At 36.0% G+C, this 21,606-nt stretch overlaps 3 protein-coding genes across 3 annotated transcripts; 1 reads left to right on the top strand and 2 right to left on the bottom strand.

Moving 5' to 3' along the window:
* The first annotated feature begins 521 nt into the window (after window positions 1-521).
* Window positions 522-17,421, top strand: LOC127094060 (uncharacterized). Its single transcript, XM_051032931.1, has 10 exons — window positions 522-745; window positions 1,261-1,630; window positions 1,988-2,153; window positions 7,194-7,290; window positions 7,573-7,671; window positions 7,779-7,914; window positions 8,014-8,313; window positions 8,494-8,654; window positions 12,891-13,207; window positions 17,143-17,421. The coding sequence occupies exons 1-9, from the start codon at window positions 522-524 to the stop codon at window positions 12,955-12,957; spliced, it is 1,620 nt and encodes a 539-aa protein (XP_050888888.1). The 3' UTR covers window positions 12,958-13,207; window positions 17,143-17,421.
* LOC127091603 (legumin J) lies at window positions 9,427-11,495 on the bottom strand. Its single transcript, NM_001427859.1, has 3 exons — window positions 10,858-11,495; window positions 10,135-10,719; window positions 9,427-10,036 (listed from the first exon to the last, which is right to left on the bottom strand). Exons 1-3 carry the CDS (start codon window positions 11,419-11,421, stop codon window positions 9,659-9,661), a joined length of 1,527 nt encoding a protein of 508 aa, NP_001414788.1. The 5' UTR covers window positions 11,422-11,495; the 3' UTR covers window positions 9,427-9,658.
* A 583-nt stretch (window positions 17,422-18,004) lies between the features above and the next one.
* Window positions 18,005-20,259, bottom strand: LOC127094061 (legumin K-like). Its single transcript, XM_051032932.1, has 4 exons — window positions 20,173-20,259; window positions 19,365-19,931; window positions 18,707-19,282; window positions 18,005-18,601 (listed from the first exon to the last, which is right to left on the bottom strand). Exons 1-4 carry the CDS (start codon window positions 20,257-20,259, stop codon window positions 18,224-18,226), a joined length of 1,608 nt encoding a protein of 535 aa, XP_050888889.1. The 3' UTR covers window positions 18,005-18,223.
* Between the last annotated feature and the right edge of the window lie 1,347 nt (window positions 20,260-21,606).

The following is a 21,606-nucleotide window of genomic DNA, read 5'->3' on the forward strand; positions in this document are numbered from 1 at the left end:
AAAAGAAGAGAAAGTAGAGATGGTCACTCCATTACATCAAATGTTGGGGACTACTGCAGCAGAATAGACTCCGATCAGATTTGTTAAGGATTCCAACTGGCGAATCCGATAACTTTTGACATCAAAAACTATGTGCTTAGAGGTTTGAAAGAAAACTTATTCAACAGGAAAGAAATTAGAGATCCTTTGGAGCATCTCACTGAATTTTACGAGACCCACTCAATGTGCAGATCAAGCGATGAGATCATCGAACATCAAGTCAAATTACATTTGTTTGGTTTTTCCTTGATAGGGCACACAAAGGATTGGTTGCAGCGTATTCCAAATGGAATTATCTAGACTTAGAAAGAAATCGAAGACAATTTTTTCAAGAGATAATATTATAATGCTCAATTTATGGAAAGAAAGCCGTAATTACTACTTTTGCTCAAGAAGAGGTAGAATCACTATCTGGTGCATAGGAAAGATTCAAGTTGTTACTCCAAAAGTGTCTGAATCACAACATGAGTTATATAGAGAAGATGACAAACTTCATCTATGGTCTGAGAACAGAAACGATAATTCTTCTTGATGCCTCAGTTGAAGTTACATTTAGACTAAAAATTGATGAAAAGTTGAAGACATTGTTGAAGAATATGTGTCAAAATGAATATCGCTCAAGTGAGCGAGATATGAAAGGAAAGGGTTTGTTAGCTTTTGATATCCAAACTACTTTACTAGCCCAACTGGAGGCTCTGACCAAACAGTAGGTTATTTCTCAGTAAACTAGGGAAATGTGAGTTAGATCCAAACTCTAAGACGTGATTTATATGGAGGTGAGTATTCAAATGGTAATTGTGAACCAAACGTGGAGTCTGCGGAATTCAAATATGCAGGCTTCCAAAGAAATAATTTATACTCTAACACGTATAATATCGGGTTGAAAGATCACACTAATTTCAAATGGAGAAAATATAGTCAAACCTTGCATACTGGTCAAGGTGCACCTAGAGAATCTCAAGCGCCTTAGCGAAAGCCGTATGTGTTGGCTGAAACACTCAAGGGATTCATGATTTCTACCCATGGTAGTTTTCTAAAAGTAATCCTGGCACAACAAGAGATGATGTAAATTCAACTGGACACAAACAAAAATACACAAGCCTCCATAAAAAATTTAGAGTCACAAATTGGGCAGTTGTCTAAGCAAATAGCAACTCGGGCTAATTCAGAGGGGGGATTCAATGGTAACATTGTGGATAACCCAAAGAATGAAAATTGTAGTGCTATTGAGTTGAGGAATATAGTTGTAGGTACACCTACACAAGATAGTGGGGAGAAGAAACAAAGTGAAGATGAGAAGAAAGAAAGTGGAAAGAAACTGGTTGTAGAAAATGGTGAAGAGAATAGGGAAAATGAGGGAGAAAAAAGTGAGATTAAGAGTAATGATGAGGTTATAGGTTGGAGTCTTGATAAATTTATAGATAAGAACTCACCATGGAGGAGGACCAAGAAACATATTCTTAATGATCCTAACCATGTACTCTCAGATTATATCAAAGCACCCTACCCTTTCTTGAAAAAGAAACTTGAGAAGAAAGATGCAAACGAAGAGCGGTTTAAGAAGTTTAAGGAGATGTTGAGAAAAACTCAAGTCAACATCCCCTTCTGTGAAGCCATGAACCAAATGTCGGTGTATGATAAGTTTATAAATGAGCTACTCTCTGGAAAATGACGGTTAAGAGATGATGAAAGTTTCTTTTTGGCTGAAGAGTATGGTGATACCATTCAAAGGAAACTTCCACCTAAACTTACCGATCCTGGTAGGTTCATTATCCTTTATTCTATTGGTCCTGTAAAAGTTAACCAACCCCTTTGTGATTTGAAGGCAATCATTAATATGATGCCACTCTCAATGATGAGGAGGTTGGGTTGTGGAGAGCCTAAGTCTACCCATATGACTCTCACATTATCCGACTGATCTGTAACATATCTCTATGGAATATTGAAGGATGTGTTAGTTAAGGTTGATGACCTTGCTTTTTCGGACAACTTTGTAATTTTAGAGATGTCTGTGGATGCCGAAATACAATTGATTCTTGGAAGGCCATTCCTAGTAATAGGAAGGGCTTCAATTGATATGGAGATGAACGAGTTAGCATATGAACAACCTCAATGTTACAAGGTGAGCAAAAGGAGAAAATTACCTGAAAGGCAGAAGCTGGCAAGAACAAAATTAAGAGTGATACTAAGGGTCTTTTGGTAGAAGTCGAGGCTAAAGCAAAAATGTCAAACTTGTTAGAAAAACAAGTGTAAAAGCCTAAAGAAAGCCATAAAGATGGAAATAAGAGAGCCTTGTCGAATCAATTGCCCATCATTGGGAAATGACATCTTCAAAAGTGATCCATTATTTCATGAGTTTTAAACCATGGAGGGTTAAAACACATGTGCCCTTGTCCGGGAACACCCTGTTGGTGTAAGCCCTAGAGGCCAATACTTTTGGTACTTGTATTGAATTATTTATTAATAATAAAAGGCTTTTTCTTTATTATGTTTGTCTAATAAAGTCCCTAGAATAGATAGTCTGTTTAATGTATCAAGTGTGACATAATCATGAGATCACATTAAACATAAGGACATTATTCTTAAAGTATCCATAGTCGAGCTTTATTGTGAAGTGGGATAATATTAAAGCATTAAGACTATTATATATATAGACTGATGATCACATCTCATGGATCATGGATAAGGAGTTATCAAGTCTTAAACATAGGTATGAATATTAAGAGTAATATTTATACTGGATTGACCTGTTATGAGAATACTATATAGAATGTTATGCAAAGTGTCATAAGTTATTCTCATGGTGATAATGGTATATACCACCCTTCGACCTGAAACCACTATGGACCTTAGATGTAGAGTCGAGTGCCTTATTGTTGATCAAACATTGTCCGTAACTGGATGACCATAAAGACAATTGATGGGTACTCCACGAAGCATGCTAAGGAACATGAGTGACCTAGATGGAATTTTCCCATCCTGCGTAACAGAATAAATGTCTATGGGCCTAATATTGAATTGGACAAGGATGACACGGTCTACGCCTTGTGTTCAATATAGACATAAGGGCAAAAGGATAATTGTACACATAAGTATTATCACAAAAGGATTTGTCAGATCACATGACATTTTCGTGTCTTGGGTAGCAGTGATGTGTTGCTAGATACCGCTCACTGTTTATTATGTTAAATATGTGATTTAATATAATTGCCAATGCCTCGAAAACCGACAGGGTCACACACAAAAGGACGAATTGATGAGAGATAAAGTAACTAAGGAATACCGTAATGTACGGTGCCCTTAAGTGAATTGTAGAACATCGTAAGGTACAATGTACTTAAGTAGAATATGAAATATGGTAAGGTATCACGCGCTTAAATGATTTTGGCATATTATAAGATATGGGCCACATACACTTGAGTGGGTTTTTTAGCTTGCAGCCCACACAAGTGGTTCTTCAAATAAAACCCTTGCGTAGAAGCATTTGTGTTGTTGAAATTTCGTTTCTCTCTCTCTCTCTCTCACTCAAAGCCTTCATTCGTAGCAGCTAGCACTGAGATTGAAGGAATCCGTTTGTATGGACTGAGTAGAGGCGTTGTCATCGTTCAACATTTGTGATCGTTCCATAGATCTGCATCAAAGGTTACAATCGCCACAAGAGGTAACGATTCTATCACTGATCATGCCCATTTGTAAGGATCATTAAAGGAGAAATTTTAAATTCCGTTGCGTTTTGGATCGCTCTTCTCCTTCACACCCTTGCAAGTAGATACACAAAATTATGACAAACATAGAAAATAATAAACATAAATATGATGTAAATTTAACAAAGGAAACCCCATTGTACAATGTTTAAAGTTACAAGAAAGGACGGAGATACAATCTATAACCAAATGCGAAAGACAAAAGATCATGGATAGTCATCAAAGGTTCGTCTATAAAAACCATAACCTCTCAAACAAATTTGTCTTGAGTGGCCTTAGTTAGGGTTTGAACCTAAGATTTATTGAAGGCATTAAGTTTATCATCAAGTTCTATATTATTTTCAAGAAGAAAATAAAGAAAAAAATTAGTAAGTTAGTACGAAATGATAAATAAGAAGGGAATAAACAGAAAGATCATCAGACACACCCAACAAACTTTTAGCATAATCCCCAACAACGGCCAAGACCAGGGACCGTGTATCAACATACCGACTTCTCATATTGTAAGATTTAGAATTATGGTCATAAAAGGAATTTGATCAAATCCATCAACAAAATGTTGGATGGTGGAAAGACCCTCGTTGTCTTCTTAGGAAAGAACCAATCATTTTAAGGAAAGGTTCGCTTTCACATGACCAAAAATGTCATGACTTCAACATTTGGGAAATTAAGGTTCATATACATGAAAATCCTCCCCATCACAACTATGTATGTTCGACTAGGTAGTGAAAATAAAACACCCAACCATCATGTAACGAAACTTAAAGTTTTGTAAGGACTCAGTGAAAACCTCAAACATTTTATGGATTTGTTTGAAGTGGACCACAAAATTTGACCAACTTAAAATCCATTTTTTAAAAGTGAATCATGTAACAGTATTTTGCCAAACTTTAGAAGGTATGAGATGAAAGTTGTGAGCACCTCATGCTTATAAATAATGAATTGAAACATTGTACCTTAAGATAAATACCATATATTGACTAGGATAAATCTTATGATAATGAAGATTTCTTTATACTTTTATCACTTAAGAATCCTCCAAACTTTTCCTTATTTTCACTTATTTATCTTCATCAAAATATCATAAAAAATGAGATTTGACTTCATAGGATAGTCATGTGAGGTTCATCTATAGAAACTATAACCTCTCGACAAATTTGTCATGAGCGACCTTTGTTAGGGCTTGAACTTAATATTTCTTGAAAGCCTTAACTTTACCATCAAGTTCCATGTTATTTTCAAGAAGAAAACAAAGAAATAACTTAGTAAGTTAGTAGGAAATGATAAATAAGAAGGGAATAAACGGAAATATCATAAGACACACCCAACAAACTTTTAGCATAATCCCTAACAAAGGCCAAGACCAGGGACCGCGTGTCAAGATACTGACTTCTCATCTTGTAAGATTTATATTTATGGTCATAGAAGGAATCCGGTAAAAGCCATCAACAAATGTTGGATGATGGCCATACCCTCATTCTCTTCTTAGGAAATATCCAATAATTTGAAGGAAAGGTTCGCTTTCACATGACCAAAAATGTCCTGACTCTAGCATTTGGGAAATTAAGGTTCATAGACTACATCAAAAACCCCTCATCACAACTACATATGTTCGAATAGATAGTGAAAATAAAAGGCCCAACCATCATGTAATTCAACTTAAATTTTTTTAAGGACTCAATGAAAACCTCAAACATTTTGTGGATTCTTTTGAAGTGAGCTAAACTGTAAGGAGAAGCTGAACCTTCATAGAAGCTTCTTGATCAAAATTTCTAAACATAGATTGGAAAGCTCAAAAGAAGGCTCAATAGTTATGGTGTAACTATGAAGGAGGAAAAACCAAGTAATGAAGAACCTCTTGCTTGAAGGTAGTAAACGAAAGAAAGAAATGCATTTCCCGAAAGACTATATCAAACACAAGGAAAGAAGGATGGGAGATGACATCATATATTTGTGAAAGCTGATATTCTAATTTTCCATGCATTATAAGGACCTCCTACTTAAGTAAAAAATTTCTAAGTTCTCTAATTTCATAGAATTATAATACAATAAAGGAATTCCCAAGTAAATTTCTTTTAGCCAAGAGTATGAGTTGCGTTTGTCTTCATCAATATTAGGTTTAAAGGGGTATTTGATGGCATGAACAATCATAAGTTTTCAAAAAAAAAAAGAATAAGATGTGAGGAAAGCAACCCCATTTTCTCACTACTTTCTCTCACGAGAAATTGAGGACAACATATGGAGCACCCATAACTAAGCTAAAATCGCCATCACATTATTGTAACAAAAATCCATAAATATAAATGAGCAATGAATGATAGAAACTTACTAACGTAGAATGGTGAGGTAGTTGGAGAAGAAGAAGAATACTTTAAAAAAGATCAAGAGCATCTCGAGAAGCACAACATCTTGAGAGAAAGTAGAACAAGAAAGAAGACGAAAATACATATTTCCATAATCTAGAATCACAATGGGTAAAGGGTCGGATGTATACTAGTAAACAAAGAACACATTACTGATATCATCGTCAAAATAATCATGACAATGACAATTTCCATAAAAATAATCATATTAGGGTTAATAATATGCCATCACGCTATAAGCTACAGATTGACACGTGATAGACGACTAGGATAACAAATATCAAGAGGTCACATCAGTTTCTGACAAAGAGGTATGGGAATATCAAAGGACTAAATGATAAGACGGGTTAAAGATGGATGAAATATCCATTAAAATTGTCACTCACTTGCTACCCTCTTATAATAGACTCGCAAGTCACACCTCGACTCCAACGAGCCATGTTTGAGGGGAAACTCTTCCTACTTGATATGAGATTAAAATAACATCGGCCCACTAGGACAAATGAATGGGATTTAAGAAGGGAGGGACATAAGGCATCTAGAACATATTAAGTTATGCCCTAAAAATGCAACCAATAACCTGATGTGATTAAACAAAGGTCATTAAATGACATAAGGAATAATATGATAACACATGTCCTGAAGAAAAAGTTTTGGATTCCATAAATCCTAGAATTCACCTATAAGAAGGGGAAAACATAGTAATCAAGATGTACACTCTCTAAAATCTAAAAACATTATTCTCTACCTTATTTTCTCATTGACGTGAACATCAGAGTGTTGGGATATACCACACATCCTCTTCTCTCAACCAAAAGAAGAATTTGAAAATATAAACGTCATTGAAAACGATAATCTTATTAAAATCAAACCTTTCGGAAAAATATTTTGATCGAGAGGAGATGAAATACAATAGAGACTAAACTAAATTATATTTTGACACCTAGTTAACTTGTTTAAAACTATAAAAAAAGAAAAGTAAATTGAATTGAAGTATTTGATTTTCCATATATTATTTGATTCATATCTTAATAACGGTTAAAAGTAGTTGCAAAAACCCGGACAAACAGCCTATATAAATAAATAGTTGTTAACTTATTTTTCGCACGAATTTTGAATCCTAATCTCTCCCTCCATCAGCCATTCCCATACTCCTGTGTTCAGAACATCGATCACCGCTTCAGGTACCACTTTTCTTCTTCTTCTTCTTTCAATTCCCATTGTAATCAATCGCTACGATACACGAATGTACTATTTATTTCTATAATCCATTCCAAATTCTACTTTATTCAATCAACTCCTTTTTCTTAATGATCGTTTAGGGTTTCTATCAACCCAAACCAGAACATCTATGATTTTATTCAATTTCTTATATTTGCCATGACTAAATTGAGTAGTAGATATAAACTATAACCTTACTTCTTTTTTTCTTTTGTTTATTCAATTTCTTATACTTATGATCCAAGTGTTGATGAGGCCAAGGTTGACGAGAGCAAACAAATACACTTTGCTAAAGTTGAAAAGCGCGTGTGCACTACGGGCGGTGGGAGCACAGGAACTGTTAGGTGATTTTCTCATCCACACTATTTTAATAATGCTGATAGACTACATATTCTGTTAAACTCTAATCATTTTCATTGATGGAATGGAACTAAAATGCCCTTATTTTCAGGAACTTATGTCTTCGCGAGGACACGACTAAATATCTGTGGAATCTCAATGTCAATTCTGCCCACTATGATCCCAAGACTAGGTCCATGCGTGAAGATCCTCTTCCAGTTGCCCATCCAAATGAGAAATTCTATGAGGTAGCCTATCTCAATAATCAAAATTCATAAAATATCGTAATTTACTTTCCTTTCATATGCTTGTATTTGGATTAAATTAAATCTCTTTTTGTGTAATAGGGTGATAACCAATATAGGAATAGTGGCCAAGCTTTGGAATACAAGGATCTAAACAAACACACACAAGAAGCATTTGATAAGGGGCAAGATGTTCACATTCAAGCATCTCCATCCCAAGCTGAATTGCTTTATAAGAATTTTAAGATCATGAAAGAGAAAGTGAGGTCTCAAATGAAGGAAACCATTTTGGAGAAGTATGGAAATGCAGCTGATTGGGATAAACTTCCAAGAGAACTTTTGCTTGGTCAAAGCGAGATGCAACTTGAGTATGATCGTGCTGGTAGAATTATTAAGGGGCAGGTGAGACACACATTAAATCTGCACTCTCAGCTTCCTTTTGCTTATATTTATTTGTTCATTCAATGCTTTTAACCTTTGAACTCTTGACAATGTCATTATCAGTTCTAATCTGAACATTAAACTGCTTTGCAGTTGCTATTCAATTCGTTAATCTCGATATCTATTGATGTTTTTCAACAGGAGGCTGCGTTTCCAAGGAGCAAGTATGAAGAAGATATTTTGATAAACAATCACGCAACTGTTTGGGGCTATAAGTGCTGCATGCAGACAATACTTAATAGCTATTGTACAGGTGCTGCTGGCATTGAGGCTGCAGAGACTGCTAATATGAAGAACTTCAGGTGTCACTTCAGGCGTCTCTCTTGTTGAAAACCCATAGGTCTTTATGTTGCTTTTTTTGCATGTAGTTACTAGTATTCCATGGCTTTTGGTTTTGAATTTCTTAGTGAAAGAAATGTACTGCCTTCAATAGATTATAATTTTTGTATTTTTCATGAAATTTACATATGCAAAATGAAAGAAATTTGAGTGATATCATTTGGTACTTGTTATACACGCTTTCTGTTTAATGATTTTGATTATAAAATCTAAAAAACCATAGTTTTTATATGATTAAAACAAGAACATTGACTATAATGAGAGAAAAAATATATAATGATTAAAAAATTCAGCAATCATTTTAAAATAATACTACTAACCGTGTGTAAAACATTTGATAAATTTTATGAGAGTTTGAATTCAGTATTTATCAACATTACAAATTCTTTATTTAATCAACTAGTATTTATTTGTAGATTTTTCGGTTCTCATTTTTATCAACATGACAAGTGTGTTCATTCTCTAGCGAGTAGTGGGATTAACCACATCTTCTTGCTCTTGCTCTCAAGATATTTATTTTATCCTTTATAGTTTGACAATTATATTGATAAGGAAATGGAATAGTTCCATTCCAGTCACACAGAAAAGATTTTTAGAAAACAATTAATTACACTTCCTTATAATTGTGATTGTTAAAATTTGCTGCTGCGTTGCTGTATTCAAAAAGCTGATATTATTATTGAGACAATTCATCATTAGTACTAATGAAGAAGATAATGAAGGAGAAATTTTTAAAAAGTGTATGCATTTTATTATGGCAATTGGAAGGTGTACAAAACCAGTGTTATTCACCCCTCTTTACATGCATACAAATTCAGAGTAAGATCAGGGTAGTAGGGCGATACTTTATTGTTTTATTATAGGAAGTGAAATTTTTTACTACAGTTCATTCAAAATTTATTTTATCATTATTATTCAAGACAAGATGGCCATCTTGTTATTGTATTGCATTATGCATAGCATCATCTCAATGAGATTGAGATTGAGACCGAGGGTGAACCAGCGGGCCACGGTTTCCACTGAGCTTTAACTCCGTGACTTGGCGTTGACGAAGACCAAAAGCATTTGCAAGAACCTCTGAAGGAGTGGCCCTAAACACCTGTTGTACGTGGCTAACAGCAGCTCTGTCATTTGTCTTGAACACAACATACTCTAATCCTTCTTCCTCCCCAGCTTGTTCCGCCACCACAAAGTTTTGCGGTACCACCACCAACTGTCCCTTTCTCACCTTGTTGTCGAACACCGTGTTTCCTTGGCAATTCACAATCCTAACTCTTCCTTCTCCCCTTATCACGTACAGCAGACTGTTGGCGTTTATGTTCCAGTGTGGAGCATATATACCATTCTGCATATACATACATACACGTTATTGATTAGTTTATTAAAAAATCATTTATGTAACTAATCATATCATGGAAATATACACATTAGTTTAATAGTTACCCTGTAGAGACGAACATACTCAGCACTGAGGCGTAAATAGCGGAGGACTGGGAGAGTTAAACTGTTTGCAGTGCTGATACGACCAGCACGTGGGTTATAAAGGTCGGCACGTGCAGCGTCCGCAATGTTCTCTCGAATTTTGGCACTACAGATAGTTTCTTCCAAACCATTCTTTCTTTCCTCACTTCTTTGTTTCTCCTCCTCATCTTCTTCTTCTTCTTCTTCTTCTTCCTTCTCCTCTCTGTGAGAGTGAGAATGACTTTGTTCTTTTTCTTCTTCTTCCTTCCCCTTGGGGTTGATAATGCGGAGACCTCCCTCAACTCGCACAATTTGACTCCTTTCGTCTCGTGGAGATCGGAGTCTCTTCGCTGTATCCTCTTCAGTGTTGAACGTTTGTGCTAAAAACTCTGAGCTGAAGCCACTCAGCACGCTGTTACCTTCGTTTTGTTCTTCAGATTCCTCTTCTTGTTGGTGATGTCCACTCCTACGTCCAACAGGGTAACTATGCTTTTGCCGATGCCTTCCTTGTTGTTCCTCCTGTGTTTCGGGGAACTCTGTTTCTGGGTTCCCACCAAGGTAAAATACCTGCATACACATATTTACGTGTGATTGATTTAGTATAACAAATTATACATTAGAAACTTTTAAAGTTATAATCGAATGAGCATGCTGTATGAACAATTTATAAGAGATAATGTAATGTATGGATACACTATTACTTACTCTTGGGGTTGAATCGAGCTGGTTTGCAATGTTGGAAGTGTCAAGAAGACTAATGGCAACAAGAGGTTCATCGCCATGGTTATATGTCCAATAAGGAATTCCCGATGGAATGGCAATGATATCACCTTTTCTGAATCGACGAATCTTCTGGTGACTGTCACCTTGTTGCTGCCTGGATTCTTGTCTAGATTGTGATGAACGCGGCTCTTCATAAGTCTCAGGACAGCCAGGAAATGAAAGTCCAAGAACACCCTTTCCTTGGATGATGAAAATCAACTGTGGAGAGGGTGAGAAAGATGGCAAGTGGAGTCCATTAGGGTCGATGGTGCGTCTAATAAGTGACACACCGGCGCATTTTAGCTCAGGGTGATTTGGATTCCATGTCTCAGTGAGACCAGCTTCGGACTCAACACGGTGGTCTGGTTCCAATGCATTGATACTGTCTAGCTGGCATTGGTTAAGTCTGTCAAACTCAGAGCTAGTTGCTAAACATGCGCTTGCAAAGAGTAGCAAGGAAAGTGAAAGCAAAGATAGAAAAGGTTTGGACATTGTGACTGTGATCATAAACTACTAAGGAGAGATTGGTGAGTGAAGTGGTGAAGTGGAGAAGCTGTGTTGTGGTGATTTATAGGAAGAGGGGAAGGGTGAGATAGGAACACGTGTGACAGAATGTGTATGACATTGTTCAGCATGCATGGCTATGGAGTCCTAAATTGATACACATCATATGTGGGACGCAGCGCAAGTAGCCGCTTCATTCATTCTTCACAGATTGATAATTAGTATATATCCAAATACCACAAAGAGACAATGAATATTTGTTGGTATTCTTATATGTGGATGGTCCCCTTCACTTCTCTAGTTCTTTTCTCTGCGTCGACTCTATGCATTTATCTCTTTAACTCAACTATTAATTTACTGTCTAGAGCATATATTTCATTCGACTCTTGCATGTTTTACTACTTTATAAACTTTAATAATTGGCCTCCTCCACTCAAAATGTACTGCTGGTGTATTACTCCCTGATATAATATAGATACAGTTGTCTTTCTTTTAGGTAAATTCTAGATTGACTGGTTATGTATTTTGCTAAATTTTCATTTCAAATTAGAAGATGAAGATGACATGATGATGATTGCACAAATAAATTTTAGCTTGTGTTAACACACTTAACTTTATGTTCAAATCCCTCCCACCTATTTAGTATTTATGCAAATGGATTAATTGACGATTCTTTCAACATACTTTAGAAACTTTGATATGAATTACATGCTTACATCAAGCATAATAATATTTTACTGATTACAGGTCTTTTAATTATTTACTTTCATGCACTAGGTAAATAATTATTTAGAGATGACTTCCACAGAAATTTAACTATGACTTACGAGTACACGTACACTATTCTTATATTGTATTTATCATTATACTTTCACCCCAGCCTGACATATTTAACTATAGACCAATAGATTTGAGCAACAGTTCAAGAAATGCATGAGGTGTTAATATTAGTTCTAAATTACAGTGGTTAGCCGTGTTCAAAGTCCCTACAGCAATATTGCTACTAAAATTGTTAACATATCAACATTAGATTTCGAATGATTAAATTTATAAGTGAGAAACATCTCTTATCTTACACGATTTCGAATGATTAAATTACGCTAAGCCCAAATTTTAAGAGCAATTGTGGTTGCATTGGCATGTTTCGTCACAATTTTGAGCGTAACTAACATATTGGTGTTTCCGTCTAGCTCTTTCATTTTCGGATAATGATTATTTGATACATGCCCGAGTGGACACACAATTGAGAAGAAGAGGTTCAAGAAAAAATAAAACAGAAATAAAAATGAGTGATGTTGAAAGATGCTGGCTGGACCTGTAATGTTCCTTTTAAATTTGTGTTTCCGATTTGTCTCCAACTAATGCAAAACTACTAGTTAATTACGGTTTTAAATTGAAGTTGTGGTTATATTCGTATTATGATTAACCTTTCATAGAGACTGTTCTAACATATTTTCACTCCTGCTTGATAGTGATCGTGACCGTCTTACTGATAAGGCAAAGTTTCGACAAATGACCATAAAATATCACAAGCATTAGATAGTTTGTGTTTTAGTTTGACGAAAAACAATGTGTGAGGTCTTGATTTTTCGAAGATATTGGTCGAAGAGCAGGCCAAAGAAGGTTGTCGAACCTGGTGATGGTGACCATGTTCGTGATGGATCAACCTTTAAAATTCTGCACCAACTGAACATTAGAGGACCAAAGGATGAAGAGAAGATGGCTGTTTCAGGGATGTATTTGCGTTGGCCTTTAGAAGAAAACAACGAACGAAATCCCGCCAGGAAAGGTATTGTTGTAAAATATTTTACTGATATATTAAAAAGTGATTCTTACATGTTACATCTACATGCTTTAAATAAGAGAGAATAGAAAATCTAATGGGCTTTGACTAATGGACCTCATTACTAATAGACATAATTACTATTTACAATCTAATATTTACAACACTCCCCTCAAGCTGGTGAATGGATATCTATCATTCCCAGCTTGCAAGTAAGTTGTCTGAATCTTTCTGTTGGTAAGTCTTTTGTTAACACATCTGCCAGCTGATGCCTGGAAGGAACGTAAGATGTAGTTATCAGTCCACTATCCAACTTATCTTTGATAAAATGTCGGTCAATCTCAATGTGTTTAGTCCTGTCATGCTGAACAGGATTATGAGCAATACTAATAGCCGATTTATTGTCACAAAACAATGTCATAGGACCTTCACATTGTATCTTCAAGTCTTCTAGAATTTGTTTCATCCACAATAGCTCACAAATTCCTAGTGCCATAGCTCTAAATTCTGCCTCGGCGCTTGATCGAGCAACTACACTTTGCTTCTTACTCTTCCAAGCTACAAGGTTACCACACAGAAAAGTACAATAGCCTGACGTAGATCTTCTGTCACTCACTGATCCGGCATAATCCGCATCAGTGTAAGTCTCCATAGTTAGATTTCCACCTCTTTTAAACAAAAGTCCTCTCCCTGGAGTTGCTTTAAGATATTGTAGAACGCGGTCTACAGCCTGCAAATGTCTCACCCTCGGATCATGCATGAATTGGCTCACCACACTGACTGCATATGCCAAATCTGGTCTAGTGTGTGCCAAGTAAATCAATTTTCCCACTAATCTCTGATATTGACCCTTGTCAACTTTGTCACTTTCCTCCTCAAAGCTTATCCTGTGATTTTGTTCAATGGGAACACTTGCAGGTTTGCATCCAAGTTTGCCAGTTTCCTGCAAAAGATCAAGCACATATTTCCTTTGAGAAATAAAGATGCCTTGCTTTGAGTAGGCTACCTCAATTCTCAAGAAATACTTGAGTTGCCCAAGGTCTTTCATCTCAAACTCTGCTGATAATTTCTCTTTGAGGAAATGTCTCTCAATCAAATCATCTCCTGTAACAATAATATCATCAACATAAACAAGAAGTACAGTCAGTTTTCCTCCTTGTGAATGTTTAAAAAATAAAGTGTGGTCTCCTTGAGTTTGCTTATAGTCCAAACACATCATTGCCTTTGTGAATCTTCCAAACCATGCCCGAGGGGACTGCTTTAGTCCATATAAGGCTTTCTTCAATTTATACACCTTGTTAGCTCCATTTGTTATGCCAACACCTGGTGGAATCTCCATATACACTTCTTCCTCTAAGTCTCCATGCAAAAATGCATTTTTAACATCAAACCGTTGCAATTCCCATCCACATGAAGCAGCAAGAGATAGTAAAATTCGAACAGTATTCATCTTTGCCACTGGGGCAAATGTCTCCTCATAATCAATACCATACGTCTGAGTATAACCCTTTGCCACTAGTCTTGCTTTGTACCGATCAAGTGTACCATCAGATTTGTACTTTACAGTATAGATCCATCTGCATCCAACTGGACTTTTGTCTCTTTTCCTTTCAATAATCTCCCAAGTACCATTTTTTTCAAGTGCTCTCATTTCCTCATCCATAGCTTGGATCTAATTTCTATTTTGCAATGCTTCTTCAACAGATGATGGGATTTTCACAGAATCAACCGCTGCAATAAAACTTTGATATTGTGTGGAAAGATGTTTAGTGGAGACATATTGAGAGATAGGGTGTCGATATAGGGAGGGACAAGATCTTTTATCCTTCCTCAAAGCAATGGGTAAATCAACTGGATTAGTGTCACAAGTATCAGAAATGGCACAATCATCACTAGAGGAATCATTTTCAGTACTTACCTCCGGTTCAGGCGATTGAATTTGTTTCTGGAGAAGGTCAGGTTTACTTCTTCTCTGATACACTAGAGTTGGTGCTGGAGGTGCTGATTCCTGTAAAACAGAAGGCCTTGAAGGACCAGGAACACTTACTGACTCAGATTCAGGTGTTGAACTAGGACTCAAACTAGGTGACAACTCGGGTTCAAGAGAGGGAACACTGATAGGTGTTCTAGGGAGGCTAGGACCAAGGATCAGAAACTCGGACTCAGACTTTGACTCTGACTCTAAGTCACTTATGTTCTCCCTCTGAGACTGAGAACGAGTGAAATATGACACATTTTCATGAAAGGTGACATCTTTGGAGACAAAGAATTTTCGACTCGGAGGATGATAACATTTGTACCCTCTTTTGTTGGGTGCATAACCCAGAAAGATACATCTGACAGCACGGGGATCCAATTTGTTGCGATATTGTTTGTGAACATGAACAAAAGCAACACAACCAAAAATGCGAGACTCAAGAGTGTGTAAGATAGGAACAAATGGAAAACGTGAAAGCATAAATTGGACAGGACTTTTATTACCTAACACTCAAGATGGGACCCGGTTAATCAGATAGGCAGCAGTAAGAATTGCCTCACCCCAATAAGAGGTAGGAACAGACATTTGAAAAAGGAGAGATCTAGCAACTTCAAGTAAATGACGATTTTTTCTTTCTGCGACACCGTTTTGTTGTGGGGTGTCAACACATGTGAATTCATGGAGAATGTCATGTTTACTAGTGAAATTGGAAAAGGTATGATTGACATATTCTTTACCATTGTCAGAACGAATTCTTTTTATGCCTTTCCCAAATTGCGTTTGTGCCATATTATAAAATTGGATAAATATTTGTGGTACTTCGGATTTAGTATTCATCAAGAAAATCCAAGTTACCCGAGTACAATCATCAATAAATGAGACAAACCATTTTGCACCAAAAATATTAGAGGTAGGGGCAGGTCCCCAAACATCAGAATGAATCAAATCAAAAGGTTCATCACTTTTATTAAAACTGGAAGGAAAAGATACACGATTGTGTTTTGCCAACTGACAAACATCACACTTAAAAGACTCAACAGAATGGTGTAAGAACAACGACGGAAACATAGACTTAATTATATAAAATGGAGGATGACCGAGACGCTTGTGCTGAAGCCAAATTTGTGAGGCTGAAGAGGAAGACTGAGACTGGAAACAGGAGGACAACACCTTTGGATGGTCATCAGAGAAGTAGTATAACCCTTCCTTTTCCTTAGCAATTCCAATCGTCTGCCCCGTGGTAAGGTCCTGAAAAACACAATGGGACATAGAAAAAATTACTTTACAATTCAGATCACGGGTAAGCTTATGGATGGAAATTAAATTGTGGGAAAGTGTGGGAACATGAAGCACAGATTGCAACTGGAATGGAGGTTGCAAGTCAATATTTCCAGTGCCAACAACACAAGCATGAGAGCCATCAGCAACAGTGATATAAGGAATACTCGAAGGTGTGGTATAAGAGCATAATAATGTGGAATCAAATGTCATATGATTAGTAGCACCAGAGTCAAGAATCCACGCATTCTTAGGAATATTACCACTCGGGAACACAAACTCTTACCAGTAATCTCAGCCATTGAAAGGACAATCGAGAGAAAACAAACCAAGAAACAGGATGGGTTAGGGTTTCAAAGATGAGTGAACAAAAAACAAGAAGCACGATGTGCTACAACACAAAACAACAATGACCCAAACACCCAAAAACAACAACAAACTGCAAACTGCAGTAAAAAAAACTCCGCTACAAGGCGGCTAGGGTTTAGGCGGAAGCGAATCCCCAAAAATCGGGAGTTCTTGATACCATGTTGTAAAATATTTTACTGATATATTAAAAAGTGATTCTTACATGTTACATCTACATGCTTTAAATAAGAGAGAATAGAAAACCTAATGGGCTTTGACTAATGGACCTCATTACTAATAGACATAATTACTATTTACAATCTAATATTTACAACAGGTATGAACAATGGCATGCAGAACAACCTAACCGCACAAAGCAATCAAGTTGAAAAGGAGAGGCCGACAACCCTTAGGACTGCAAGATCGTGGCTTATCTTGGAAATAACTAGGAGAAGAAGCCCTATTGGATCTTCAATTTTGATATCTTCTAGAATTGTCTTTTAGGGTTAATTGATGAGTCATCAAATTTTGTTTTAGCTTGAAAAGCCATGTTATTTCCTACTGCAGCTCAAGAAGTCAATGTATTTGATTTTACAATTCAAATGAAAGTTAAGAAGGTGCAAATGGGATGTTCGTTTGAGTCTTAAAACTGTTTGTGTCATGCATTTCTGTCATGAACTGCTATTGGATGATATCAATCTGGTATGGTTCATCAAGACTGTGCAGATGGTTAGCATGCAAATTAGGGCTTGCTTATTACTCAAGATACATGTCACGGACATTGCAACGGAGTATTTTGATGCTGGAAGTGTAAGGTAGATGTATATGCATTTGGAATCATTTTATTAGAGTTAATAACTGGTTGAAGAAAAAAGAAGGGCTTTCAGAATATAAGTTAGTTAGCAGGTCATATTTACTAGGAGTCATGTTTGTGTTTGAAGCATTTCAGATACCAATTTATGTATTTCATTTGCTGGTTCTTACTTTGTTCCTCTATACAGCCATCATATTCTCTTGTAGAATATAACTTCCCGCTTGGAGTTTTTCAACTCGGTTCATTGAAGGTATTTGCATGGAATGAAAAACATCAGGGTTTGCGTCATGAAATCGGTTTCCTGCAGATATATAATCAAATGCCGAAGGAAAAATGCAGATTTGTAGTTGTGTTTTTTATATGATTCAAACAAACATATAAGCAATAGTAAAAAGTGTATGCATTTTATTATGGCAATTGCAAGGTGAACAAAACTAGTGTTATTCGCCCCTTATAGATGCATACAAATTTAGATTAAGATTGGGATTTTAAGGCCATACTTTATTGTTTTATTATCGGAACTGAAATTCTTCTCTACAGTACATTCAAAATTTATTATTTAAGATAAGATGGCCATCTCATTATTATACTCCATAGCATCATCTCAATGAGATTGAGATTGCGACTGAGGGTGAACCAGAGGGCCACGGTTTCCACTGAGCTTTAACTCCGTGACTTGGCGTTGACGAAGACCAAAAGCATTTGCAAGAACCTCTGCAGGAGTGGCCCTAAGCACCTGTTGTACGTGGCTAACCGCAGCTCTGTCATTTGTCTTGAACACCACATACTCTAATCCTTCTTCCTCCCCAGCTTGTTCCGCCACCACAAAGTTTTGTGGTACCACCACCAACTGTCCCTTTCTGACCTTGTTGTCGAACACTGCGTCTCCTTGGAAGTTCACAATCCTAACTCTTCCTTCTCCTCTAATCACGTACAGCAGACTGTTGGCGTTTATGTTCCAGTGTGGAGCATATATACCATTCTGCATATACATATATACATGTTATTAATTAGCTCATTAAATTTCATTTTTTTCAACAATCATCAATTGGAAATATATTGATTAAATAGTTAGTACTATACACACCCTGTAGAGACGAACATACTCAGCGCTGAGGCGTAAATAGCGGAGGACTGGGAGAGTTAAACTGTTTGCAGTTCTGATACGACCAGCACGTGGGTTATAGAGGTCGGCACCTGCAGCGTCCGCAATGTTCTCTCGAATTTTGGCACTACAGATAGTTTCTTCCAAACCATTCTTTCTTTCCTCACTTCTTTGTTTCTCCTCATCTTCTTCTTCTTCTTCCTCCTCCTCTCTGTGAGAGTGAGAATGACTCTGTTCTTTTTCTTCTTCTTCTTCCTTCCCCTTGGGGTTGATAATGCGGAGACCTCCCTCAACTCGCACAATTTGACTCCTTTCGTCTCGTGGAGATCGAAGTCTCTTCGCTGTATCCTCTTCAGTGTTGAACGTTTGTGCTAAAAACTCTGAGCTGAAGCCACTCAGCACGCTGTTACCTTCGTTTTGTTCTTCGGATTCCTCTTCTTGTTGGTGATGTCCACTCCTACGTCCAACAGGGTAACTATGCTTTTGCCGATGCCTTCCTTGTTGTTCCTCCTGTGTTTCGGGGAACTCTGTTTCTGGGTTTCCACCAAGGTAAAATACCTGCATACACATATTTACATTAGAAACTTTTTAAGTTATAATCGAAAGAGCATACTGTATGAATGGATACACTATCACTTACTCTTGGGGTTGAATCGAGCTGGTTTGCAATGTTGGAAGTGTCAAGAAGGCTAATGGCAACAAGAGGTTCATCGCCATGGTTATATGTCCAATAAGGAATTCCCGATGGAATGGCAATGATATCACCTTTTCTGAATCGACGAATCTTCTGGTGACTGTCACCTTGTTGCTGCCTGGATCCTTGTCTAGATTGTGATGAACGTGGCTCTTCATAAGTCTCGGGACAACCAGGAAGTGAAAGTCCAAGAACACCCTTTCCTTGGATGATGAAAATCAACTGTGGAGAGGGTGAGAAAGATGGCAAGTGGAGTCCATTAGGGTCAATGGTGCGTCTGATAAGTGACACACCAGCGCATTTTAGCTCAGGGTTATTTGGATTCCATGTCTCAGTGAGACCGGCTTCGGACTCAACACGGTGGTCAGGTTCCAATGCATTGATGTTGTCTAGTTGGCATTGGTTGAGTCTGTCAAACTCAGAGCGAGTTGCTAAACATGCGCTTGCAAAGAGTAGCAAGGAAAGTGAAAACAAAGATAGAGAAGGTTTGGACACTGTGAGTGTGATGATACACTACTAATACTAATGAGAGATTGATGAGTGAAGTGGTGAATTGGAGAAGCTGTGTTGTGGTGATTTATAGGAAGAGGGGAAGAGTGAGAGAGGAACACGTGTGACAGAATGTGTGTGACATTGTTGAGCATGCATGGCTATGGAATCTTAATATGGTACACATCATATGTAAGACGCGACGTAGGTGACCGCTTCATTCATTCTTCACAGATAGATGATGATTAGTATATATCCATATTACCACAGAGAAACAGAATGAATATTTGTTGCTATTCTTATATGTTGCAGGAGATGGTCCCATACAATTCTCTACTTCTCTTCTCTGCATCGACTCTCTGCGTATCTCTTCAATTCAGTGATTATTAGTTATATTCATAATACTAATACTGAATATGTACTAATACTAATACTGTATTACTTCTATTCATAATTTAATTTTAAAGTCTCACCTCTAAATATTTGTTTCTACCATTGGATTAGTAAATCTCGTCGTTAGATCAAGTAACAAGACATGGTGGAACTTAGTGATCCGACCATTAAAAATAAATCTCTGTATAATACAACATTATTACCTTGTACACAATATACACTTAATCTTATTTCTGGTTATTTATAGCATTTATCTCTTTAATTCAATTATTAATTTACTGTCTCTAGCATATATTTCACTCGACTACTTAATAATTTAGATAGAGTTGTCTTTCTTTTAGGTAAATTCAAGATTGGCTGGTGATGTATTTTGCTCAATTTTCATTTCTCAGTGAGTGTGACATCTTGTGTCGGGGATACTGCAAATAAGAAGATGAAGACGACGTAATGATGACTGCACAAGTAAATTTTAGTGTGTATTAGTGCACTTAATTTTGTGTTCAAATTCCTCACACCTTTTTAGTATTTATGTAAATTTATAAATTGAAGTTTGATATAAACTACACGCTTACATCAAGCATAATAATATTTTACTATAAAGGTTTTTTAATTACTTACTTGCATGCACTAGGTAAAAAGTTATTTAAAGATGATTTTGATAGAAATCTAACTATGACTTATATGACTTATAAGTAGGGGCGTGAAAAAAACCGGTTATTCATAATTAAATTGGTATCTAAATTGAATCACTTTAAAAAAAATCAAACCAAATGCTAAATAAAAATTTGGATATCCATTTTGTTATCCAAATATAAAATCTTATCCATTATAAAAATTTGGTTTTGTTATTGGTTATCCAAATTTTACTATGTGTTAAATTTTTATATTCGTATGTTTTCATGTTTTATCACATTATAAATCAATTTTATATTTTAAATTTTTTTATATTTTATAAAAAATTTATTTTAAAAATAAAAATCAGATTTTCTTTTTCTTTTCATCAAAAATATTATATTTGGACTTTTTTTTCGAAAAAATTATATTTGATATTTTTTTTCAAATAAAATTATTTTTTTTTAAATAAAAAAAATATTTTTTATCAAAAATATTTTGTATTTTTTTAGTAAAAAAATGTTTTTTTTAAAAAAATAGACTTTTTTTTTCAGAATATAATTTTATTATTTTCAATTTTTTATATATATATTTTTTTCTTTTTTCTGAATATTTGTTATTTTTTTTCTAAAAAAATTGTTTTTTTTTATGTTTTTTAAATTTTAAAAGAAAAAATATTTTAAAACCTCATAAA

This window comes from Lathyrus oleraceus, chromosome 6, assembly GCF_024323335.1.
Source record: "Lathyrus oleraceus cultivar Zhongwan6 chromosome 6, CAAS_Psat_ZW6_1.0, whole genome shotgun sequence".
NCBI classification, from domain to species: domain Eukaryota; kingdom Viridiplantae; phylum Streptophyta; class Magnoliopsida; order Fabales; family Fabaceae; genus Lathyrus; species Lathyrus oleraceus.